General features: G+C 32.4%; 2 protein-coding genes and 1 long non-coding RNA gene across 7 annotated transcripts; 2 read left to right on the forward strand and 1 right to left on the reverse strand.

Moving 5' to 3' along the window:
• The first annotated feature begins 351 nt into the window (after positions 1–351).
• On the forward strand, positions 352–12,003 carry LOC126700427 (uncharacterized). 3 transcript variants are annotated; one of them, XR_007647136.1, is made up of 5 exons: positions 352–535; positions 3,876–3,912; positions 4,017–4,112; positions 6,695–6,732; positions 11,595–12,003. It is a non-coding gene; the product is annotated as an uncharacterized LOC126700427 (long non-coding RNA). The 3 variants fall into 3 exon arrangements; XR_007647135.1 differs by lacking the exon at positions 352–535 and having other exon boundaries at positions 3,572–3,912; XR_007647134.1 differs by lacking the exons at positions 352–535; positions 11,595–12,003 and adding an exon at positions 7,777–7,912 and having other exon boundaries at positions 3,572–3,912.
• Positions 12,004–14,953: 2,950 nt separating this feature from the next.
• On the forward strand, positions 14,954–16,706 carry LOC126700944 (uncharacterized). The gene is made up of 5 exons (XM_050399107.1): positions 14,954–15,001; positions 15,058–15,157; positions 15,249–15,596; positions 15,848–15,964; positions 16,465–16,706. The coding sequence occupies exons 1-5, from the start codon at positions 14,954–14,956 to the stop codon at positions 16,704–16,706; spliced, it is 855 nt and encodes a 284-aa protein (XP_050255064.1).
• Positions 16,707–19,218: 2,512 nt separating this feature from the next.
• LOC126700428 (pentatricopeptide repeat-containing protein At1g43980, mitochondrial) lies at positions 19,219–23,047 on the reverse strand. 3 transcript variants are annotated; one of them, XR_007647138.1, is made up of 3 exons: positions 20,925–23,047; positions 20,293–20,413; positions 19,219–19,427 (listed from the first exon to the last, which is right to left on the reverse strand). XR_007647138.1 is itself a non-coding variant. In XM_050398585.1 (2 exons), exons 1-2 carry the CDS (start codon positions 22,750–22,752, stop codon positions 20,379–20,381), a joined length of 1,863 nt encoding a protein of 620 aa, XP_050254542.1. In that variant the 5' UTR covers positions 22,753–23,047; the 3' UTR covers positions 19,219–20,378. The 3 variants fall into 3 exon arrangements, 1 of the variants encoding a protein (XP_050254542.1); XR_007647137.1 differs by having other exon boundaries at positions 20,074–20,413; XM_050398585.1 differs by having other exon boundaries at positions 19,219–20,413.
• Between the last annotated feature and the right edge of the window lie 2,070 nt (positions 23,048–25,117).

Consider the following 25,117-nt stretch of genomic DNA (forward strand, 5'->3'; position numbering starts at 1 on the left):
ACAAAATAAGTTTTCGTCACTATTGGTAAAAAAATTAGGTTTCATCGGTGACGAAATAAGGTTTTTGTCACTATTATTCTTTGGCCTTTTGGTTTATTTCAATTTTTTTTTTTTTTTTTAAATGTGTGAAGTTGATGTTTGTGTTAATGTAACAATAGGTCCAAAAATGGAGTTTTGTTTCTTCTTTATTTTTATTTTGTTATTTATAAGTTATTTTGTAACATTGAATAAAAAAATTGGCAATATGATTTTATGTAAGGGTATTTTCGTAATTTTTTCCATACCAACACCAACCTTATTTCCACTACACGTTGGTTTGCCCCCACTCATCATTTTCAACCGCCCCTTCCCTCTCTTCTCTCTTCTCTACTCTCTCATTCACTTTCCCCGCCATGACCGAATCCTTAAGCCCATGTCTCCTTCCTCATTTTTTATTTCTTAAGTTAAGACCTCCAAGGAAGTGAGGATTTCTCTCTATTAATCCTCCTAGCTAGTAGCCAAACTCCATGAGATTTCAAAGTGGATCAAACCCAAGGTAAAAATATGAGTATTCTATCAATTTCTTCTATGAAATACATTGGGTTTTGTTATTTTATGATGTTTTTGGTATATACTTGATGAGTTTGGTGAATATTGGAAGATTAGAGCAGATTTGGGTAGCAAGGGATTTATTAAATCCGAAAATTTCAATCTTTTTGGAGGTGTTTGCTTTGATGGGGTGTTTTGGTTGTCTATTTTACTAATGGGTATTTGAGGGTTGGTTTCCTAAAACAACCATATGAGTTTTGTTGTTACATGTGTTGAGGTGAGCTAATTTTAAAAGTGTGTTTTCTTTGCATTTGGATGGTTTTGACATATGTGAGAGTGAACTTTATATTTGTTGCATGTCATTATGATTACTTTTATATACATACATAAAAATTATATATTCAAAACAATAGTGAGAAACTTATCAAAGTTTGATAGAATTAATTTAATTAAATAAATAACTTATTTCTATCATTCTTACCTCTTCTTCCATATTAGAAAGTTGTGTAGCAAGTACTTTTCTCTCTCTTTGTCTCCCTCTATTTTCATGCCCTGCATTTGATTCTTTGGCATATTTGTGTTCTTATTTAGACTTGCATATTTGCAAGTTCTGTTGTGTCTCCAACTTGCATGTCCAACAAGTATCTAAAATATTATTTTTTCCATTTATATCCATTAGTGTATATATATATATATATATATATTCAAATTTAACCAATAGTAAATATATACTACAACAAAAGTGGGCTATGGTGACGAAATCTAGTGAGGATAAACAATTTCGTCACCAAAGATGTACAAATTGGTGACAAAATCAATATTTTGTAACTAAAGATGTACAAATTGGTGATGAAATATTTATTTCGTCATTATAGGTCATGAAAAAAAGGCAAACATAGGGTGACGAAATATTCGCGTCACCAAAGACTTACCAAAGTTGATGAAATTCTAAATTCGTCACCCAATATTAGGACGTAGGTGTTTTTGGTGACGAAATAAATTTTTGTCACCTATTGTTTAACCAAAGACTAACCGGAGGTGACGAAATTCTAAATTCATCATCCAATATTAAGATGGAGGTGTTTTTGGTGACGAAATAAGTGTGTGTCACCTATTGTTTACAAATAATTAAGGATGGTCATGGGCAGGGTATACCCATATATACCTGACCTAATTAATTTACCCATGGATATCTGATTACCTTACTCAATTAGCATCCATACCCAATTGTTACCCGATCTGTTTATCCATAGATATCCATACCTTACCCAAAGCTGAATTTTATAAAATCACCAAATATGCTCAAACCCCACTAAAATGACCAATATATCCTCAAAATCTCTAAAATAAGCAAAATACCCATGAAACCTTTAAAATGACCAAAATACTCATACAATCTCTAAAATCACCAATTATGCTAAAAATCCACTAAAATGACCAAAATATCCCAAAATCTCTAAAATGAGCAAAACACCCATGAAATAACCTAAAAAATGACCAAAAAACCCTCGAAATCACCAAATATGCTCAAAAACCACTAAAAATTACCAAAATATCCCCTAAAAGATGAGTTTAAAGACTAAATGGTAAATTACATCCAATTGGCATGAAAATTGGCATATATATATGTGTGTGTGTGTGTGTGTATATATATTAATGAATTAATGTTAGAGAAAAATTGAGTACTTTTTAAATTTATTCACTTAATTAATTAAAACTACTATTTTTTTTTTCTAATCATAACTATCATAAGAAGAAGAAAAAAACTAAATTCCGTGAATATCAAAGTAAATCATAATTAATTATCAAGTAGTAGTGGTAATATACATATATATATATATATATATATTATAATGTTTGTGAGAAGTAATACGTAGTATAATGTACACTTAACCCAAAAAAAGAAAAAAAAATATAATGTACCGAGTTGCAAGTAAAACAAAAACGAAAGGCTTAAAAGAATATTAAAATTATGTGGCTCTCATTCATTCTATATTAAAAACTAAAAAACAAAGGTGTGGCTCTCATTGATTTGTTGTGTATACAAATAGCACTAATAGACTACACTGCACACAGTTTGTAAACTAAAAGTTGAGGCTCAGTTGTGTCTTTTGAGAACTGAACAACATGTAGTGAATTTTTTTTTATTTCTCTTTGCACGGAGACCAAGGGCGAAAATGGGTAATTACCCATAAAAAACAAACTATCTAGTTAATAGGGTCCGTTTACAAACTATATATATTTTTAGCAAATCGAGTTTCAAAGACTCGATTTTGGGCCCCTAAATCGACCCTCTAAGCCTCGATTTTCATGGGTTGTTCCTGTCTGATGTGGCAGTTTGTCCAGATGGCGTCTACATGGAAATCGAGTCTTAGAGACTCGATTTCCAACCCAAAAATAAAATATTAATGACCCAAATTGCAACCCAAAATGCAGAAACAGCTGAAAAAAAAAAAGGCAGAAAGAAAGGAAAAAAAAAAAAGAAAGAGAAGAAGAAGAAGAAAGAATGGTGACACAGGCCGCACGCAACAGATCCAGGCCGGCGACCCACGTCGCCACGCGATCCAGGTCGCACCGCGCGACCCAGGTCGCACCGCGCGACCCAGGTCGCCGCGCGACCCAGGTCGCAGTGCGATCTAGGTTTTTTTTTTTTTTCTTTCTTCTCTTCGCGGTGCGATCTGGGTTTTTTTTTTTCTTTTTCCTTTCTTCTCTAATGAACACATTCTTCTCTGGTTTTTTTTTTTTTTTTTTTCCTTTCTTCTCTGATGAACGCATTGTTGTGGTTTTCCTGCTGCCCTTGTGGTTTTTTTTTGTTTTTGTTTTAAATGTAAATCGAGTCTTTGAAACTCGATTTTCATGTAGACGCCACGTGGAAAAAGTGCCGCATCAGACAGGAACAACCCATGAAAATCGAGCCTTAGACGCTCGATTTAGGGGCCCAAAATCGAGTCTTTAAAACTCGAGTTGCTAAAATTATATATAGTTTGTAAACGGATCCTACTAACTAAATAGTTTGTTTTTTATGGGTAATTACCCATTTTCGCCGAGACCAAGTTTTAGGCGGGTTCTAAATTGTTTAGGTTTTATTTTTTATTTTTTATTATTTTGTATTGGGTAAAATTCATACATAATATTTTAGGTGTTATTGCTTAAGCTCCTCTCTTAAGATTCTTTCATGTGACTACTTAATTTTAAAAATACATTTCTATAATGAAAAAAAAGCCACATTATAAAATCTTAAGAGAGAAACTTAAGTAACAGTATAGTATCTAAGTATTGTAGTTAAATTTTACTCTTTTTTATTTGTGTATATAAAACATTGTTATTCTCTCTTTCTCCTCCCATAGACAGACCCACGCCTGTCAACCTCTCCCAAAAAGACTGGTAAGCTCTCTCTCCCATCGATCCTCTCTCTCTCTCATCACTCTTCTCTTTATCTCTCTCTCATGTTACTTGGTGACTTTATGGATTATTTTTTCTTCTTTCAGGATTAGCAGGATATTGATTTTGGGATTAGAGAAGGTGTTGATTTTGGGATTAGAGAAGGTGTTGATTTTAGGACATAGCTTTTGGGATTGGAGAAGGTAATCCAGTCTTTCCCTATTGATTTTTTGAGACATGGAACAACAATCCCTATTGATTTTATAATATTTAAACTCAACAGCAATTCTATGTATATCATTATAGATTTTGGACGTTGCTTTTATAATTTTTTTTCCCTTCATGTGTGTGCATAAATGTGTCTATTAAATAAATGCAATTTTGTGACTTGATATGTTAGATTTTTAAGTTTAATTTTTGTGGGTTTTGTTAGTTTTTGTTTGGTGCTAAATCTGAGTTTTTTCTGGGACCTTAAAAGTTATTTATTGTTTTAAGGCTGATTTCTGTGTATTTGAAATGCTTGTTTTCTGGGTTTCTATGTTTTTGTGTGCTTACTTTACTTGTCAGTAACACTGGTTTTAGAGATTAACATGTCCTAATTTTTCCGGATGTGATATAGCACCAACTGGTGTAGATTGAAAAGTTTATGTTGAAAGTTATTTTTTTGGTTGAATGACCTCTCAAAACACATTAAAGGGTCCAATATTCTTTATTGATCTGATTATAGATTCCTCTAGTACACTCTGACATCACCCTGAGAAGTTGGAACACCAATCTTGCCCAATCATCTTAATCTCCCTATAACTTTATTTAGGCCTTTAAATTGGGGAAGAAAAGAAAAAAAGAAATTGGTGTCTGTAATTCTTTCATCATGTACAGTGCATGTTTCTCTCTTGGTTGATGTTGCAAACATAATTTAATCTGTTTTCAATGTCTCTTTATCATAATGTGTGTAATTACAAAAAATATTTTTGTTCCTATGAATCATGCTTTCATTAATTTTTCACTGTAAAAGCAATATATTGGAAGAATAAATGAAGCTAACTTGTCAAATAACTTTTACAGGAACAAATGGTGAAATTTGTGGTCTTTATTGTTTTGATAGATATTTTGGAGACGAGTAAAATGGCCACCACATGTTCGTCTTTTGATATTGTCACCATCCTTAAGAAAATGCCTTTTAAGTTCAACCCAAATAAATTTCTAAACTTGATGTCAAAGATGTGTTAAAACCAATGTTATTATGTAGAAATACTGAAATGTGAATATAATGGAATGCCATAAATACAAAAGGTAAGCAAGGGAAGACAGATGGCTGACCATATGGCTATCAAAGGTGGCTTTGTTGGCATTAGAGCATGGGAATCAAAATCCATCTCACCAGATGAGACCTGAAACTGAAATACTTTGGTGTTCGATTTTAGGAGGAATACGCTTAGTTTGCATCTATCCTATATCTTGAAGTCGTGGTTTTTAGGTTTTGGCAGAGCCACATGTGTAGTCCTATAATGTTGAGACATTTCCTAAAGTGACTGATGCATGCAAGGTTGTTGGAGATGCAACTAAAACTAGATCCTCCTACATTGGTCTGTTTCGTATAGACTCCTTACATCGGCCTATCTCATACAGTCATACTCTCTCATATAGGATTTATTTATAAATCCAACAAGACATTGAATAAATTTGATTTGCTTTTTTTATAAACAATATGACAATTTATGTGAGCTATGTGCCCTCCATGTTAACATAAAGTAATTTGGGTAGGGTACGAAATGTAGAGCTACTGGACCAACAAAATTTTTTGAAAGGGTTAATTATCTATTTAGATAACAAATAATATGCATGCTCAGCTTTGTTGAATTATTTTATGGAGAAATTGTTCAGTACTTGTGGAGGATCACATCAGCAATACTAGTGGTCTTCCACTCCAATAATAAAGTGGAGGACCACTGGATATTGCTAATGTGATCCTTTATAAGGACTAAATAATTTCTCCACTTTATGAGCCAAGAGTTTTTTAACTCAATTAGTTGACACCTATAAGTGTTTCTAACATAGACATCTAAAATTCAAATTCTCCTTCCCATAATTATCAATTTATTAAAATAATAAATAAATAAAACTACAACAGTACATTTCTGACTTCTTCTCTCTCTATCCCTTTAGTTTCATTTGCTTTCCTTTCTTTGGGTTGCTTTTTAGGTTTGTGATCAACAGCTAGGCATGTGTGCCTTGTGAATATAAGTTTGAGAATTTCTTACAAAAGTCTTGAGCCCCACCTTCTAATCTAGCTATAGTCTTTAGAGTTTGTGAGCTAGCTAGGCACATGAGCCTAGTACAATCTTATTGCTTTTCTTAATTTGTATCATCATATCATTTTTTTTTTTTTCATTTATGCATATTGATGCTTTTCATATATATTTTTAAAATGGTTATTATTATTATTATTATGTATATGGGCTTGACATTAATAAATTATTAGCCCCACCTTCTAATCTAGCTATAGTCTTTAGAGTTTGTGAGCTAGCTAGGCACATGAGCCTAGTACAATCTTATTGCTTTTCTTAATTTGTATCATCATATCATTTTTTTTTTTTTTTCATTTATGCATATTGATGCTTTTCATATATATTTTTAAAATGGTTATTATTATTATTATTATGTATATGGGCTTGACATTAATAAATTATTAGATATTAACTAAAATATAGATTTATAGTTTAATGACTATTATTGTTGTTGTTGTTGTTTTTTTTTTTTTTTTTTTTTTTTTTCATTTGTGCAGGGTTAAGTTTGCTTGGCTTTCTGCGAGTATAAGCTGAGGTATGGATTTTGGGTCTTTTAAGACTAGTATTAAATTTTTTTTTGCTCTAGGGTTTTGTCTTCTAAAACTTAAATTGAAGTGTACACGTTGATCTGGATTGGAAATCTTATTTAATGAAATTGGTGATACTTGATATATCTGTGGGTTGTTGATTTGAAGCAAGCGAATGGTTTGCATGTTGTTATATGGTGATTAAGTTGATATTGGGAGTGTTGATTTCTTTGTGTATATCTTTTAAGTTTTGAAGTATATCTAGAATTGAATACATAAAGTATTTATCAATTTTTAAACGAATCCATAAACCCACATAATTGCAACCACATTACCTATGGTTTTCCCACTGATCAATGTGCACTTCTCCCATTTTTAGGTGAAACTTCACATTGTAGCCAGCTATTGATTGCTGGCTAGCTGTGTTTTTTGTTTAATAGTGGTGGTGGGTTTTTTGTTTATTGTAATGTCTAGGTTTTTTGTTTATGGTAGTGGCTGGGTTTTTGTGTTAATAGTGGTGGTTGTGTTTTTTGTTTAATGGTGGTGGTGGGTTTTTTGTTTATGGTGGTGGCTGTGGTTTTTGTTTAATGGTGGTGGCTAGTTTTTTTTTTTTTTTTTTTTTTTTTTTTTTTTTTTTTTTAATAGTGTTGTTTAGATTTTTTATTCGTTGTGGTGGTTGGGTTTGTGTTTATGATGATGGCTGGGTTTTTGTTTTGGATTTCACTTTATTTGTTTTGTTTTAAATTGGGATTTTTCTACATTCTTTATAATTTCTCCATGGTTTGTAATGTGGGTTTGGTTTTTATTTGATAAGAATGTTGTGGGCCTTCTTTCTTTGATAGTTTGGCTTCATATGATGTTGCATTATGATTATTTTATCTAGTTTGTTATTGGGTATTCTGTGGACATTTTCTGCATTGTCTTACTAATAAAAATCTTCTTCTTCTTTTTTGGTTGTAGTACATTTTATTAAGGATATAGGTTTGCAATACAATTTGTTATTGATGTATTTTCCTTTATACTTGTGCATATATGGGATTGGTGGCAAAAAGATAGCTTTTGTGGGACTACTTGAAGTCAAATAATTTTCTGTAAAGTTTGGAAGCTAAGACATTATTTTTATATAAATGGTTGTAATTACTTTATGAACATCTTTATTGCATTTTTAGATTGTATGGATTTTTTTTTTTTAATGGATTTTGTTAGAAATGAATAGGTTAATGTAATGGCAAGTAAATGTAAAGAATATTAATAAAAAAATAAAATTGGTGATGATAATTTTCATTGTCATATCTGACTATAAGTAGAAATTGGTGACGAAATAATTTGTCACCTGATCTATTGAAATTAAAAAAAAAAAAATCAGTGACGCAAAACTTCGTCACCTAATCTATTGAAATTGGAAAAAAAAAAAAAAAAAAACATTTGGTGACGAAATATTCCGTCACTGAAAATAAGGTTTAGTGACGAAAATATTAGGTGACAAAAAACTTTCATCACCTATCATTTTTTTTATTGGTGACGAAACATTTTCGTCACCAATACATTTTGTGATAGAGCTTAGGTGACGAATGCTGTTTCGTCACCATATGTATTTGGTGACGAAATAAGGACATATTGTGACGAAAGGTTTCATCACTATAGTCCACTTTTGTTGTAGTCTCAAAGTTAACCAATAGCAATGTTATCATTCTAACATAAATCTCAATATTAATAAAAAATAATTCTTTTTCTAAACTATTTTTTTTCAATCTTTATAAAGGTCAAAATTAACAAAATGCAATGACTCAATCTTTTTCTCTTTCTCATCAAGGTTGAATTCAAGTTCTTCAAAACTGTATTGAAATACAACATAATAAAATAGGACAAAAGGAGAACTTGTAGCTTTCATTACAGTCTCTTTATCATATTTGAGAATTAATAATAATTAGGGGGGGGGGGGGGAACAAAGCTGCAAACAATGTATTTTTTTAGTAAGCAATTTATTCTAAGAAAAAAAACACACAAAATATATATATAGCTAAGAGAAAGGGTATTACTAGATGGATATTTTGGCTAAGAGCCTGAGACTGAAATTGATAAAGATTGTACTAACAGTGGAGAAGAACGTACCACATCCATAATCCATTAGCACAAAAACTGTAACATAACAATAAAATCCATTATCACAAAAAATGTACCACATCTAGGATATAATCTCCGCCTACACCAAAAACCCATTAATGTCTTGGTTTGATAATAAAGAGTACAATCATTAGAAATAGACTCAACAGGTTAAAACTCTATCAAAAAAATACCAAAAATAAAAAATTAATTCTAGAAAATTATAAGGAAAGATCACACATTGATGTGGGAGTTGGAGCCTTGAACAAAAATTTCCCAAGGATAAACGGTGCTATCTTGATTACACGACTTTTTGATCAGTTGGTATGATATCATTCCACTACCGCAAGCCTAAACTTAATACAAAAATCCTCTTAGACCTTGTTTTTTAAGTGTAACATAATAGAATTAATTTAATTAAATAAATACCATATTTCTATCATTTTTACCTTTTCTTCTATATTGGATAGTTGTGTAGCAAGCACCTTTCTTTTTCTCTCTCTGTCTCCCTCCATTTTTATGTCTTACATTTGATTCTTTAGCATATTTGTATGCTTATTTAGACTTGCATATTTGCAAGTTTTGTTGTGTCTCTAACTTGCATGTCCAACATGTATGTGAAATATTATTTTTTCCAGTTATATCAATTAATATTTAAATACACATTCAAAGTTAACCAATAGTAAATATATAGAGTTATAGCCTAATTTTTGGAAATTTATATTTGTATGCTTATTGCTGAACTATTTTAGTTCACAAAATACTAATTTAAAAAATATAAATTGTGTATCAAAAAAAAAAAATATAAGTTGAACTATCAAATAAGGAGTTCTAAAATTGTACTAATCCTTTTTCTTTTTGTTAACAATAATCTAACACCAAATTAATGTCAAGATTAAATATATATATATATATATATATATAATGTGTATGTAAAAGAACTTTAATGATAATAATTAATAAATTATAACAAATATTTGCTTAATAATAAGCCAAAAAGAAGATTGTCTCTAAAATCAAAATTAAGAGGATGGAAACAACATATCATCATTGGAACCATTGTCATAAACGTGTAATCATATATGATATACAAAATAATAGATCTTCCAAAAAGAATAAGAGATTCATAAAAATTAATATATCAATTCTCTTGGAAAATACACCACCATGAAAGCATGTCTAACAATATTTAATAATTGATTCTCAAACCATGAGCATAAAAGATATATCAAAATTAAGTTAATTAGCAAAAACAAAAGCAACAATATCTCAAACCTATTCAATTTGATTATGATAATAAAAATTAGAGTAAACAAATATTTACTTGTAAGGTTGTAGGTGCAGTAGATAGGAGAAGGAAAGACTAAATAAATAAATAAATAAAAACTGTACAATTGGTAGGAAAAAGAAAAAAATACACCAAATTAATTACTGTGTGTGAGTATATATATACTCCACCTAAAAAGAGTCCACTTCCAAATCAAATACCCTAAACTTCTTGGAGAAGATATGAAAAAAAAAATCCATGAGATGTATATAAAGTAAAAAAGGAGACGTTCTCAAGAAGGTTTTTTTTTTTTTTTTTTTTTTTTTTTTTTTTTTTTTTTTTTTTTTTTTTTAAGAAGGACGTTTTCAGTAAGTTGATATAAAAAAAAATAAAAAAAAAAGAGGTCCATGAGGTGTATGTAAAATAAAAAAGGAGACTTTCTCAAGAAAGAGTTTTATTTTGTTTTGTTTTAAGAAGGACGTTTTGAAGAAGTTGTTATGTAAAAAAAAAAAAAAAGTTCCATGGTCGTCGGATTATATAGTATATGTTATTGATTATAGATTGATTGATTTGGGCTAAGGCTAATTATATTAGCATGGTCGTCGGATTATATAATTGAACAATCATGAATGCTACACAAAAATGAAAGTGAAAAAAAAAAAATATATATATATATATATATATATATATGAAAAAATTGCGATCGGAAAAGCCTTAGGTTATCATAATTGGTGATAGCAACCTATCACCCTGAAGGACTTACGATCTCTACTACATTCCAAAATTGAAATAGTAAGATTAAGTTGTCATAATTGGTGATAGCAACCTATCACCCTGAAGGACTTATGATCTCTACTGCATTCCAAAATCGAAATACTAAGATTTACACGAATATTAGGAAATATTAAACAAATGCTCTGCAAAAGTATACACATAACACAAATCTAAATACTAAGATTTACATGAATATTAAGAAATATAAAACAAACGCTCTGCAAAAGTATACACATAACACATGGCACCACCCCCATTCTGCACTGCCATGGGTCTTGATAGACTTTTTAAATAATTCTTTAATATATGTGTAGCATTGCTTTATGTGAGCGGAGTTCCACATTGAATAAATATGAGAAAAATTAATAGTTTATATAACATAATTGAGCAAATACTCATTGAGTTTAGGTTTTTTGGGTTAAAATGTGCATCTACAAAAGGCCTGAGCCTTTTTTTTGGGCTTAATTATCTAAAACTTCCTTCTTCTTCTTTTTTTTACACATTAAATTCTAATATCCCGATTGTATCTTTCTTGGAGCCGCTTTCTCATCTACTATGTTGTATTCTTTCCTTATCACATACACGGGGATGGCCCATGTTTCTCATGTAGATAGTTATTCATTTATTAATAATAATTAAAACCTTGTTGAGAACTTGGTTTTCTTTTTTTCTATTTTAGCCGTTGTTTGGACATTTCATTACCCTAATACATATTTTTCATTGCAGTTGTAAGAAGGGCAACGAATTCGTGTAAATAAGGCGTAAAGTAGGCGGCAGCAACATGGGATTTTGGAGCATGTTCAACTTTGTATCCATTGTACTAAAAATTAGGGCAGTTTTTATTTATTAATTTTATATGAAATACATTTTAATGAATTAGTACTGGGTCACTTTCATAGTTCTGATCCTTTTTTTGATAAGGTTATGGAATCTGTCCTACGAGAGCTTCCTGGTGCATCTACTAGTATACGTATATAGTACGAGTATTATATGTCAAGCATGGCAAATTGGTGCCTCTAATTATGATTGTTTCTTCAAGCTGGTGATAAATGAGCACCTCATATGTTGTGAGATTTCTTGTATTCAAGAATGATTTAGGGCCTACTATGAAATTTTAATATTTTTGCATTAGCAACCATTTTATCCATATTTTCAGTTAAGTGTCACATAAGTTTGTCACGCCTGAATAGTTTGTTCAATAAAATGATATCACATCATTTTTGTAGCCTAAAAAAATAGAAATAATTAAAATGACATCGCATAATAAAAATGACATGCCATCATTTTATTGGATTAATTATACACATGCGGCAAGCTTATATGGCACTGAACGGAAAATATGAATGCAGGAGCCATCATTTTATTGGATTAATTAAACACATGCAGCAAGCTTATATGGCACTGAATGGAAAATATGAATGGAGGAGCTATTGATGCAAACGGAACTTCAGAGGATAAAATTTAAAAATTGAAATTTCAAGATTTAAAATTCAAAAATCTCCAAACTTTAATTAGGAGAGTAATTTGCAGTTTAGCAAAAAAAAAAAAAAAAATTGATAACTTCAATTAATACTCTATGAGCTGGAAGTGTGAGGTGATGCTTTGTTTAATTTGATTTTTGTTTTCATTTCAATCCCATTACCACGCCGACAAGCTCTATTTAAGTCCATTGTTACAGAACAAAAAAAATGCACACATACACACAATCAAACAATTAGAATAAGCAGCCCATTATGGCAACATTAAGCATTGAAGTAATCTCTAAAGAGATAATTAAGCCTTCTTCTCCAACACCTGACCACCTTAACCAGTGGCAACTCCAGGAAATTTTGTCAGGGTATTCCTCAACAAGCATAAATTACACAATTTAATAAAAAGAAAATTTTATATATTGATAACAACAACAATCAAAAAATACAAAAATACATAAAATTTACAATTGTCTTCTACGAGTTTTCATATTTTGAAATCTTTGCATGATAGTTTCATTATCAATGCTACAAGCTACATCTTTTTCAATATACACAATCAAACAATCATTCATCCACTGATCTCCCATTCGATTGCGCAGTTCATTCTTTATATACTTCATTGCTGAAAAACTTCTTTCTACTGTTGCAGTAGCAACTGGAAGGGTCAAAACTAACTTCACAAGCAAATAGACTAAAAGATAAGTCTCATGCTTACTTGTGCTCACTAACTTTTCAGCAAGTTTACTAACTCCTTAAAGCTCTAAAAAGAAGTCGTTACTGTGCATATCAAAAATGTAATTCTGCAGTTGAGAGTCAAGTGCCAAAATATCTGTCCCAAGAAAATTAGAGGGATAGAACTTAGTTAGACGAATAAACTTTTCCTTATCGAAAGCCACAAATGAATTACTTGGATTTAAGCAAGCCATACAAAGTAGCAAATCGGTATTTGCCTCAGAAAAACGGTTGTTAAGCTCTTGAAGTTGCATATCTATGATTGTGTAGAATAGCTCAACACGATAATGATGTAAATTTGTCTTTTGTTGAGTGTTGCGTCGTGACCTCCCACTAACTACAAATGTTTCATCCATGTTCAAAATAGAAATATCATGCGTGGTACAGAGCCTCTATACCAAAACGGCAAAACCAAACCAAAAAACCCCAATACTCGATCCTCGGTCGCCGTAACTTGCTCCTCGTCGTCGTCGCCGTAGCTCGCCAGTCATCATCGTCGTCGTAGCTCGCTCACCCCTCATTGTTGTTGCTCGCCCCTCATCGCAGATCGCAAATCGTATACCGTAGATCGCAGTCGCAAAGCTTAGCTCCGATGCTCGGTGCTAGCAGATCGCAGATCCCTTCGGACCCTCCCTGAGCTTCAGCTCCCTCAAGGTATTTCTAATTTCTCTCTCTTTTTCTCTCTCAGTTTCTCAGTCTCTCTCTCTCTCTCTCTCTCTTTATCTCACTGAAAGTGTGATTTTCTAAAATAATGAACGTCTCTCTCTCTTTGGTCTTTATTTAAATTAACTCAGTAACTCTCTCTCTCTCTGATTGGCTATTTGGCTGGCCGAATGAATCACTCCTCTCTTTGATTGGTTGGCCGAATGAATCATTGTTTGGCTTTATTTATATTTTACTTTTTCCTTTTTTTTTGTCTTTTTGAATTTGGCTTTAGTGTTTATTTTATCCGTTGGTGTTGTGTTGGTCAGTGTGTGTTCACTATGTTGGTGTGATATTAATTGTCTTTTAGTGTATATTGTGATTTGTGAATCTTGTGAAATTTTCTGATTGGCAGGCTATTGTGATTGGGCATCTAGCATAAGGCTTGTGCTTGTCCATTGAGTGGGGTGAGGTAGATGGGCTGATGGGCACATCACACCTGGGGCCGGGAGCACAATAATTAAAGCAATGTAATGTGCTGCACATTACACTACTTTAATTATTGTGCTGCACATGGGATGTGTAATGTTAGGCTCTTTTAGTGTAATGTGTACAAGGGGCTAAATAATATAACAAATTAAAGCAGTATAATTAATGACAAACAAATTAAAGCAATACAGTTTATTGTTATGCTAAACAACAATAATTAAAGTTGTATAATTAACCAATACATTATAAAAGGCAAATAAATTAAATTATGTTAGGCTAAATAATAATTAATAATTTTATAATTAATGAAATAACAATATAACAAATTATAGTTTATAAAAGACAAACAAATTAATGAAACAACTAAACAACAATAATTAATAATTTTATTAATATTTCAAATGAACTTATAGTTTATTGTTTATTCTTTTGCTAGAATTATGGACAAATATTTGATAAGAAAACCACGTACCCAAGATTCATCTCCTGTGCAAGATTCATCTTCATCTTCTAAGCGAATTCGTATTGACTTTAATTTAGAAAATCTTCCTTTAGATCCTGGGCTACGACAAAAGATATCATCTTATCATCCTAATAATCATGATGAAATAAGAAGACATTATTTAACAAAAGGCCCTTGTCAACCTGTTCTTCATGATTTCCCTGTATCATATTTTTCTGAAAAGCCCCGTCGATTTAGATCCGACTAGTATAGAGATAGAAAGTGGTTGGAATATAGTATAGACAAGGATGCGGCATTTTGTTTTCATTGCTACCTATTTGGGCGGCAAGATGTTGGTAAGCAAGGAGGAGGTGATACTTTTGTAACGAAGGGATTCAAACTTTGGAATCAGGTTGCGAAGTTAAATTCCCATGTTGGAGGAGTTAATAGTGCTCATAGCCAAGCTGTCAAGAAGGGTGAAGATCTACTGAAGGAAAAGCAACACATTCAAAGTGTTTTGGTTAAACAATCAAATAAAAATAAACATGATTATCGGGTTCAATTAAATGCAATAGTTGATTGCATAAGATTCCTTTATGCCAGGGATTAGCTTTCGTGGTCACGATGAATCTCAAGGTTCAAGTGATAAAGGAAATTTTCTTGAGCTTGTACAATTTTTAGGGGATCACAATGAATCTATCAATGAAGTGTTGCAAACAACTCCGAAAAATTGCAAGCTTACCCACCCGGATATTCAAAAAGACATTGTGAATGCAATTGCACGTGAAACATCCAAAGCCATCATCAAGGATCTTGACAATGGATTCTTTTCAATATTAGTTGATGAGTCACATGATATCTCAGTGAAAGAACAAATGTCCCTCGTTCTTTATTATGTGAACAAAAAAGGAATTATTATAGAGCGGTTCCTTGGTATTGTACATGTTGCAAGTACCACCGTTTTATCACTCAAATGTGCTATTGAATGTTACTTTGTGAACATAATTTGAGTTTGTCGAACCTATGTGGGCAAGGTTATGACGGGGCTCGTAATATGCAAGGTGATATCAATGGTCTCAAAACTTTAATTTTGAAAGAGAATAAGTCAGCATTTTATGTCCATTGTTTTGCTTATCAACTTCAATTAACACTTGTTGCTGTTGCTAAAAATCACATTAGCATTGCTGAATTTTTTTATGTAGTTAGTAATTTAGTAACTGTTGTTGGAGACTCTTGTAAGAGACGAGATGCTCTTCGAGATGCACAATTTGCCAAAATTAAAGAAAATTTAGAGAATGGTGTACGTAGAAGTGGGCAAGGTTTGAATCAAGAGACAAATCTTAAACGTCCTGGTGATACACGTTGGGGATCATATTATGAGACTATTTTGAACTTGATTTTAATGTTCTCTGCTGTTGTTGATGTACTTGAGATTATTGAAGAAGATGGCCTGTCCGACCAAAAAGTTGAAGCTCGATCTATTATGAGGTCAATTCTATCTTTTGAATTTGTCTTTGCCCTACATTTGATGAAAAATATTTTAGGGATCACAAATGAGTTGTCAATAGCATTGCAAAAAAAAAAAAAAATCAGGATATAGTAAATGCTATGGATCTTGTTAAAGTGTCTAAGCAAAAATTGCAAGTAATGAGAGAAGATGAATGAGAATCTTTATTGATTGAAGTATCTTCTTTTTGTACCACGCATGATATTTCTATTTTGAATATGGATGAAACATTTGTAGTTAGTGGGAGGTCACGACGCAACACTCAACAAAAGACAAATTTACATCATTATTGTGTTGAGTTATTCTACACAGTCATAGATATGCAACTTCAAGAGCTTAACAACCGTTTTTCTGAGGCAAATACCGATTTGCTACTTTGTATGGCTTGCTTAAATCCAAGTAATTCATTTGTGGCTTTCGATAAGGAAAAGTTGATTCGTCTAGCTAAGTTCTATCCCTCTGATTTTCTTGGGACAGATATTTTGGCACTTGACTCTCAACTACAAAATTACATTTTTGATATGCGCAATAACGACTTCTTTTTAGAGCTTTAAGGAATTAGTGAACTTGCTGAAAAATTAGTGAGCACAAGGAAGCATGAAACTTATTCTTTAGTCTATTTGCCTGTGAAGTTAGTTTTGACTCTTCCAGTTGCTACTGCAACAGTAGAAAGAAGTTTTTCAGCAATGAAATATATAAAGAATGAACTGCGCAATCGAATGGAAGATCAGTGGATGAATGATTGTTTGATTGTGTATATTGAAAAAGATGTAACTTGTAGCATTGATAATGAAACTATCATGCAAAGATTTCAAGATATGAAAACTCGTAGAAGACAATTGTAAATTTTATGTATTTGTGTATTTTTTTATTGTTATTGTTATCAATATATAAAATTTTTTTCTATTAAATTGTGTAATTTATGTTTGTTGAGGAATACCCTGACAAAATTTCCTAGAGTCGCCACTGACCGTGGGTACGGTGGGTAAGTTTGATTTCTGATTCTGTGTTGGTTTTTTTTTTTTTGAGAATCTGTGGGTGGGTTTGCTCTGTTGGGCTCACCGTGGGCTTGGCTTGCCATGGGCTTGGTTCTGTTTCAATTTTTTTTTTTTTTTTGGATTTTAGTACAATTTTTTTTGGGCTTTTTTTTTTGCTTGAAAGTTGAACAGATAAATTTTGGCTTGGCTCTGTTACAATTTTTTTTTTTTTTTTTTGCTTGAAAGTTGAACAAATAATTTGTTTTTTTTTTTTTTTTAAATCTGAGGGTGTTCCTAATTTAGCTTAAATATAATTTTTTTCAGGTCAGGGTGTTCCTGGGAACACCCTGACCTGTACGTGGTGCTGCCACTGACCTTAACCATTACAAACTCTCCTTTAATGATCAACTATCTCCTCCAGTCTATAATCCTATGGTCCTCTTCTATGCTCCAGATCATTCTGACATCGAATTCAACATCGATGACATATCCAACCGCCTTAAGAGCTCTCTCTCGGAGGTCTAAACCAAATAGTACTACCCACTAGCTGGGCGCTTGAAAGAGAACCGTTTCATACATTGCAACGATGAAGGGATTCCTTACGTGAAAACACAAGTTAAGTGCAAACTTTCTGATGTTATCAACAGTCCAATTCCTGGTGAACTCAACAAGTTAATCCCTTTTCAACTCGATCCTCTCACTGATGTAACTCAACGTGTTTGAGTGCGGTGCAATTGGTATTGGAGCTTGCATGTCGCATAAGATTGCAGACGCGTTATCATTCTTCTGTTCCTCAAGATTTGGGCAGCTTCAACCTTTGGAGATGATAACATTGAGTCTCCGCAGTTTGAAGCGGCTACACTCATCCCACCAAAGGACTTATCCGGATATGTTCCTGGTTTCGGTATCACAACGGAGAATATAATAACAAAGAGGTTATGTGTTTGATGCTTCCATGATAGAAACTCTTAGCGCAAAATATGCTGACAATGAAGGCCTTGAGAATCAGAAACAACCTTCAAGCGTTGAAACCTTATCAAACTTCATATGGACACGCTTTGTTGCTGTAACTAAGGATGAATCAGGACCAGAGAAGCTATACACAGTGAATCTGGGCCCAAGAACCGACCCTCCACAACCACAATCATCTTTTGGAAATCTTTTTTCCATTGCCATAACAATACCAATTTTGAAAAATGGGGACCAGGGTCAAGGTTTTTGTGCACCCAGTTCGAGAGGGAATAAATAAAATTGTCAAAGATTATGGGAAGGAACTCGGAGAAGGAAGCAAACACTTAAGTAACCCAATAGAACAATGCTACACTTGATTTCTTCACATATGAGAAAGAAGTCCCACATTGAATAATAATGAAAAGAATTAGTAGTTTATATAGCATAATTGAACACATATTAATTGAGCTTGGGCCTTTTGGGTATTGGGTCATCCAAAAGGTCTAAGCCTTTTTGGGCTTAGGCTTTTATTTTTTTATTTTTTGAGAAAAGCATAGAACTAAATTAGTATATTTGGTTTAACCGTTAAATAATATAAATAGTTATTTATGTCCACTATGAAAAAGTCAAGCCATTTAGAACCCCTATCCTCTTAACCTAAGAGAATACTAAAACGTTTCAAGTTTAAAATTTTAATATTTCCTTTGTTCAAAAAACTTAATGCATATATGATAAGATTTCAAAATCCAGAAGTAAACTACTTCAAAGATTGAAATGCAGACAAAATGAAATTGTAACAATAAATCCACCAACACTCGTCCCGATTAGGGTTTCATAATGCCAAAAATCATCACAGTTGTATTGAGTGTTTTAGGATAATCAAATTTAAAACTTTGATCATGCAAGTACTACTTGAAGCATTATTTGATAGAGCAAGTTAAACTTAGATGGATCAAATAATCCAATTATCTAACTTAATTCTTACATTAAAATTGCCTTCTCTACACGATATACATGGCCTTACTCACATTCTAGATATTCTCATATAAAAAACTCTCCTTCTTTTTTTTCTTTTTTTCTTTTTTTTTTTGATAAGTAATAAAAATATATTATTAAAAGAAGAAAAGAGTCACTGGCATTTACAGGAAGTATACATCAGGGACAAAGTACAAATCAAGAGCATAAAGAACAAAAGTCCAAAAACCCATGAACATAAAATAAATCATGAACAGAAATGAAAGAATGACATCCTAACATTGCAGCCCAATCTAGAATAGTCTTGAAGAAGAAAAGTTTGAAATCTGAAACTGTTTTCTCCAAGTCCTCAAAATGCCAGTTATTCCACTCCTGCCAAATGCACCACATCAAACAATGAGGGACAAAAACTCTAATTTATGATACTAGATCATTTGTACAAAGAATATTTGTGAGATTGAATATCATATTATGTCATTTGCTAAAATTCAGAATATCAGATAATCTTATTGGTAATGGTGACAAAAACTTTTATGGCAAGACCCAAATGGGAGAGATTATGAAAAAAATGAAAGCTTAAAAATCTATAACAACAAATGACAAGTATAATACAGGAAAATTAGGCGATAGCTAATGAAGCACTAACCCATATTGTTTGTTCCTTTTTTTTGGGGGTAAGACAAACTGCAACATGAAAGACAAAGCTACAAATTCCATAGACAACTTATCATGACCGGAGTTTAACAGATTTATAAGATACCGAATCTTCACATCAATAGCAATTACTAGAATGGTTCATACCCACCAGACTAATAACAAAATCTGTGGTAAATTGGTTTTACATGTTTATTGTTTGAAGTAGAACACTTGATATTTTCCTTGAGAATACTCTTATCATGCATAGCATAAATGAATTAGGGGCTTCAGTAGAAAGTATCCATCAACCTAAAGCTGTCATCTGATAGAACAAGAAAATTAAATGGAAGATACCATATGCAGTAAATTCAAATGTAAGTACCTCATTTGTTGTGAGATTTCTTGTATTTAAGAATGATTTATGGCCTACTATGAAGGCCAGAATCAGCTGGATCCATACAAAAAGTATCAAATCATTTAAAGACAAGGAGCCCAGAACTTGGAACATTTTATGGATCTTCGGTTAATAATCCACAAGAAGGGATTTCAATGATGTTTAGAAGATTGACCTAGGCATCGGTCCGAAAATTTAGTGCCCCACCTTGAAGTGAATTGACTCTTTCAAGTTTCAACAATAAATCCATCCGTCTCTTCATTCCTTTTCTGACTACTGTTGTTACTATTCATTCAAGGCATAGACTCGCTCGCAACTTCTTTGTATCCTGAGAAATATAAGAATTTAAGATAGGTCTAGACCAGAGTCATGCCTCCTTTAGAATTTTTTCATTTCAGGTGGGTACTTTCAAACTATAGCTTGATTTCAAGCATTTTAGAAATCAATTATCAGAAGATCAAGGCATGATGCCAAAAATGACTAAAAAAAATTGTTTTTCTTATATTTTATCTCTATCAACCAAAGTCATTTGGATGAAAAAATAAGATGTTAATGTATTAGGATATACAGAAACAGAAGCAATTTCAACTGCAAAGACAATTTTAAAAACTGAACCTTTGGTTAGTTTATGTGATGCCAGAAAAACAATTCCACAATGATAGCTGTACACATTAATCTTCTAAACTTAGCATTCAACATTTACGGCAACATTAAGGTAAAATGAACTCAAACAGGATTATATCAATAACTATATCAGTTAATGTATGCATGAAGATCAGAATAATCTTTATCCTCCATCTCCCCAATCAATAATCTCAACACCAAATAAATGTCTTCACCTCCATGATGCACTACTTGGTCTGCCTTAAACATATATATGTGGTTTTTTATCCCAATCCAACTGCAGCCAGTGACCTTCTTGACAAGTTTATGTTCCATGGAATTTCTTACTCGAACTATACTCTCCCATCTGCCCCTCATCTCATATGCCAGAGACAATACCAAGTAAGGTAGAGATGACTGTGGTTCCAACTCCATCATCCTCTCTGCAACTCTTTCAGTGAGTTTCAAGTCTCCATGAATCACGCTAGTGTGAAGAATTGATCTCCATATGACAAAACTAGGTTCATAAGGCATTGCATCTATAACATCTATTGCTTCTTTAATTTTACCAGCTCGACTCAATAACTCCACTATGCAAGCATAATGCTCATCCCCAGGTACAACTCCATATTCCTTCTCCATTGAAGAAAAAATAATCATTCCTTCATCAATAAAACTCCCATAATTGCAAGCCATAAGCACTCCAGCCAGAGTTGTTCGATCTGGTTTAGGACCTCCCTGAACTAGTTCCTTGAAAATGTCTAGTGCCTCATACACTCTACCATTGTTAGTCAAACCCAAAATCATAGTGTTCCAAGATATCAGGTCTCGTACGCCCATATTGGTAAAAATTTTCATAGCATAATCAATCAAGCCAACCTTAGAATAGTTTTCCACAAGTGAATTAGCAACAACTGCATCTGGCTCGAAACCCAATTTAACAACCAAAGCATGAATTTGACACCCCTGCTCTGTTGGGAACAAAGTGGAAACAGTACTTAGAACACTGCTTAGTGTGAACTCAGTTGGCCTGAGGTTCTCCCTCATTGTCAGCACAAAGAGTTGCATGGCATCCTCCACAAAACCATGTGCTGCATAACTTGAAATTATGGAATTGCTAAGGGCTGAATCCCATTGATCTAGCTCTTTAAAGGGCTGGATTAAATCCTCCAATCTGTTGCATTTAGAAAACAGATCAATAACAGCACTTAATACAACGCTATTAGAAATAAATCCCATCTTGACGCAGAGAGCGAAAATTTGCTTACCCTTTTCCAAATTTTGCAACTTCGAACAGACACTAATGACTGTCGACATAGTAAACTGATCAGGCGAATGCCCTGTGGTTCTCATCAAACAGAACTGGTCTAGTGCCAATTCTCTGTACCCAGACCTATGACAACTCAAAATCAAAGTGTTCCAAGAGATTAAATCCAACTCCTCCATGGTAAAAAACACACCAAAAGCATAATCAAGAAGTCCAAGCTTCCCATACATATCAATTAATGAATTCCCAAGCACCACATTCGATAAATTCAGACCACTACGAACTATGCAACCATGGATCTGCTTACCATGATGAGCACACGACACAAGCAACATTAAAATCGACAACGTGAACCCACTTGGCCTTACACCAGCATTTTGCATCTCCATAAAAATTCCCAACGCATAATCAACAAACCCGCGCGAAACATAACCCGAAATCATGGTGTTCCAGCTAACAACGTCTCTCACAGGCATTTCATCAAACAAACAACCTGCCCTTTCAACGTGGCCATATCTAAACAAACCCTTCAGACAAATATTCCAAGATATACAATTCTTGTCAGCAATACCATCAAACACTTTCAAGGCATCATTGACTGTGCCATACTGAGAGTATAAGTCAAGACAGCGATTACCCAGAAAAGTATGGCTATCAAACCCGACTTTTATCAACTGGGCATGAATGGTTTTGGCAAAAGTTAAAGACTTTAGGGACAAGCAGTGGTCTATGAGGTTAGAGTAATAGGAGAGCGAAGTTCTGTGAGGACCTTGAACTTGCTTTAGAAATGGGTACATGCAAATGCTGTTTGTTGGTACTAAAAACCAATGAATGAAAAGAGTAAACCATACCCATGAACTAAAAGTATAAACGTACACATAATATAAGATTTTGGCTTTGGTTCTTCTTCTTCTTCTTCTAGTTCCATATGGCACAGAAACAAATTATAACTGTCAATATATATAAACAGTGGTTTTATGTGAACTCCTTCTTCAACGGTAATTCCCCCCACCGCAAGCAAATGGATTGTTACCTCCAGTTGCATATTATCAGTATGGTCAGGTGACCACTACATAGTCACCACGTCAGCACAAACATGGTTTTTCTTTTCTTTTCTTTTCTTTTTGCCCTTTTGCTTTTAATTTTTTTCTTTTATTTATATATATATATATATATATAGGGTTGAGTACAAGTTAGATCTGGTGTAACTCTAAGTAATATTATATCAATCGATATTTTTTAATTGGATGTAAATTCTGACAAATCGACCGTTGGATGTTTCATTCCAATTGGATGTTATTTACCATTCAATCTATAAAGTCATTTTTTATGCATTTTTTGTATATTCTTCATTCTTGCAAAATTTCAAGTGATCAAAGATCAAAAGTCATGTCATCTATCAATTGTATAAATTCATGTTTTTGTAGTTTAAAATAATGCATAAAAAATGAGTTTCTAGATTGAATGGTAAATAACATCCAATTGACATGGAAATTAGCAAAATTGTTAGGAACATATGGAACATATAATTCAACAGTGAGATTTTCAAAATATAAATTCTAATAAGTTATTGGGTGATGTAATATTACTTAGAGTTACACCATATGTAATTTGAACCCTATATATATATATATATATATGTATATGTATATCTTTTCTTTTTCTTTTTTCTTCCCCAAACCATCCATGTCAATCTCTTCCCTATATAATTGAAATAGAATATTTTTTTTTCAAATTTTCACTTTTTTGTCTTAAAATGCTTGTTTTAGATGTTTGATCATTTTCTTGAAAATGTTATGGAATACAATTTGGAAATTTTGGTTAAGATGGAAAACTTTAATGACAATAGATTATTTGGTTTCCAATTTTCCTATGTATTGTAAGAGTTAGCTAATATATTATGGTCATTTTTGTTAAATAATACTTTAAAAAAACGTTTGGAAAAATAGTAATGTTTTGAAAATTATTTTGAGAAATCACCTTTTTTAAATCTCTTTTGTAACTCATCTTTTGAAGAGACGAGTTTCATGTCTCAAAAGATGAGTCTCATGCTAAAAATAAAAATAAAAAATAAAAAACTATATTTCCAAATACTTTTAAAACATTCATCATAATTAAAATAAAAAAATTGAAATATATATATTTTTAATAGAAATAGCCGATATGTTATTGGGTCCGTTTGGATACAGCTTATTGTTGCTGAAACTGAAAACTGAAAACTGAAAACTGAAAACACTGTAGTAAAATAATTTTTAAATGTGTAAATAGTACCGTGGGACCCATTTTTAATATTTTTTAATATGTGAACAGTGTCAGCACAGTACATAAACAGTGCATTTACTGTTCATAATAGTGAAATTTGTCCCCCCAAAGTCAACAAAAGCGGGCCAAAAAAAAAAAAAAAAGAAGAGAAAACGCGAACTCACCAAAACGTGGACGCAGACGCCGAGCGCAAACGCTCACATTATACCATTTTTGCATGACAAAAATTATGTCAGGTTATCATTTTATTTGTCAAATCTTTTTAGTGATTTATAAGATTCATTTATAAAATCTCAAGCGATGAACTTCTCAAACAGAAGAATTAAGAGATCTTTAGGCTTGCGTTGATGAAGTGAAAATGTCTCTTTAAGGCTTGCCTTGTTGAAGTGAAGATGAAACTCCAATCCGCTCCAGTGCCTACCTAAAATGCTATTTGATTGTACCCCTTGAAAGTGTTATTTACATTCTAAGGACAAGGTTGGACTATACTTCCAACATTTCAATTTATACCATTGTCCAATCTCCAATGTATGAGCATGAAACCTTTGGAAAGTGGCATGGTCTTTTTGTGTACATGTATGGATGGAACATCGAAAAAGAAATTGAGGAATTAATATGACAAAATTGGGTCTAAACCCAAATTCTTAAACTTTTGGATAAAGTAGTGTTTTCTATATATTATATTGCGGCCTCAATTTGAGTCTCTCCGATATCTGTTATCTCCCTAACACTCTTCTCTTAAAGCAGAACAAATGCTTATCTTTGTGATGAATTACCTTCCATGGTCAACAACAAAAATTATTCTCCTTGATTATGATCTAAAAATTTGATGTGGCCTATTAGCACCCACTCTGTTTGTAAGAACAAAGTGGAGTTATTGGCGAATTATGTTTGACAAAA

Source organism: Quercus robur, chromosome 9 (assembly GCF_932294415.1).
Source record: "Quercus robur chromosome 9, dhQueRobu3.1, whole genome shotgun sequence".
Taxonomy (NCBI): domain Eukaryota; kingdom Viridiplantae; phylum Streptophyta; class Magnoliopsida; order Fagales; family Fagaceae; genus Quercus; species Quercus robur.

Excerpts from the sequence above, each read along its gene's own strand:
- LOC126700944 (XM_050399107.1), top strand. The coding sequence starts at position 14,954 with ATGCGGCATTTTGTTTTCATTGCTACCTATTTGGGCGGCAAGATGTTG. Across the intron at positions 15,158-15,248 it reads GGAAAAGCAACACATTCAAA|GGATTAGCTTTCGTGGTCAC; the intron begins GTGTTTTGGTTA and ends CCTTTATGCCAG. Across the intron at positions 15,597-15,847 it reads TGGTATTGTACATGTTGCAA|TTAGTAATTTAGTAACTGTT; the intron begins GTACCACCGTTT and ends TTTTTTATGTAG.
- LOC126700428 (XM_050398585.1), bottom strand. The coding sequence starts at position 22,752 with ATGTACCCATTTCTAAAGCAAGTTCAAGGTCCTCACAGAACTTCGCTC. Across the intron at positions 20,414-20,924 it reads CCAAGTAGTGCATCATGGAG|GATACAAAGAAGTTGCGAGC; the intron begins GTGAAGACATTT and ends TATATTTCTCAG.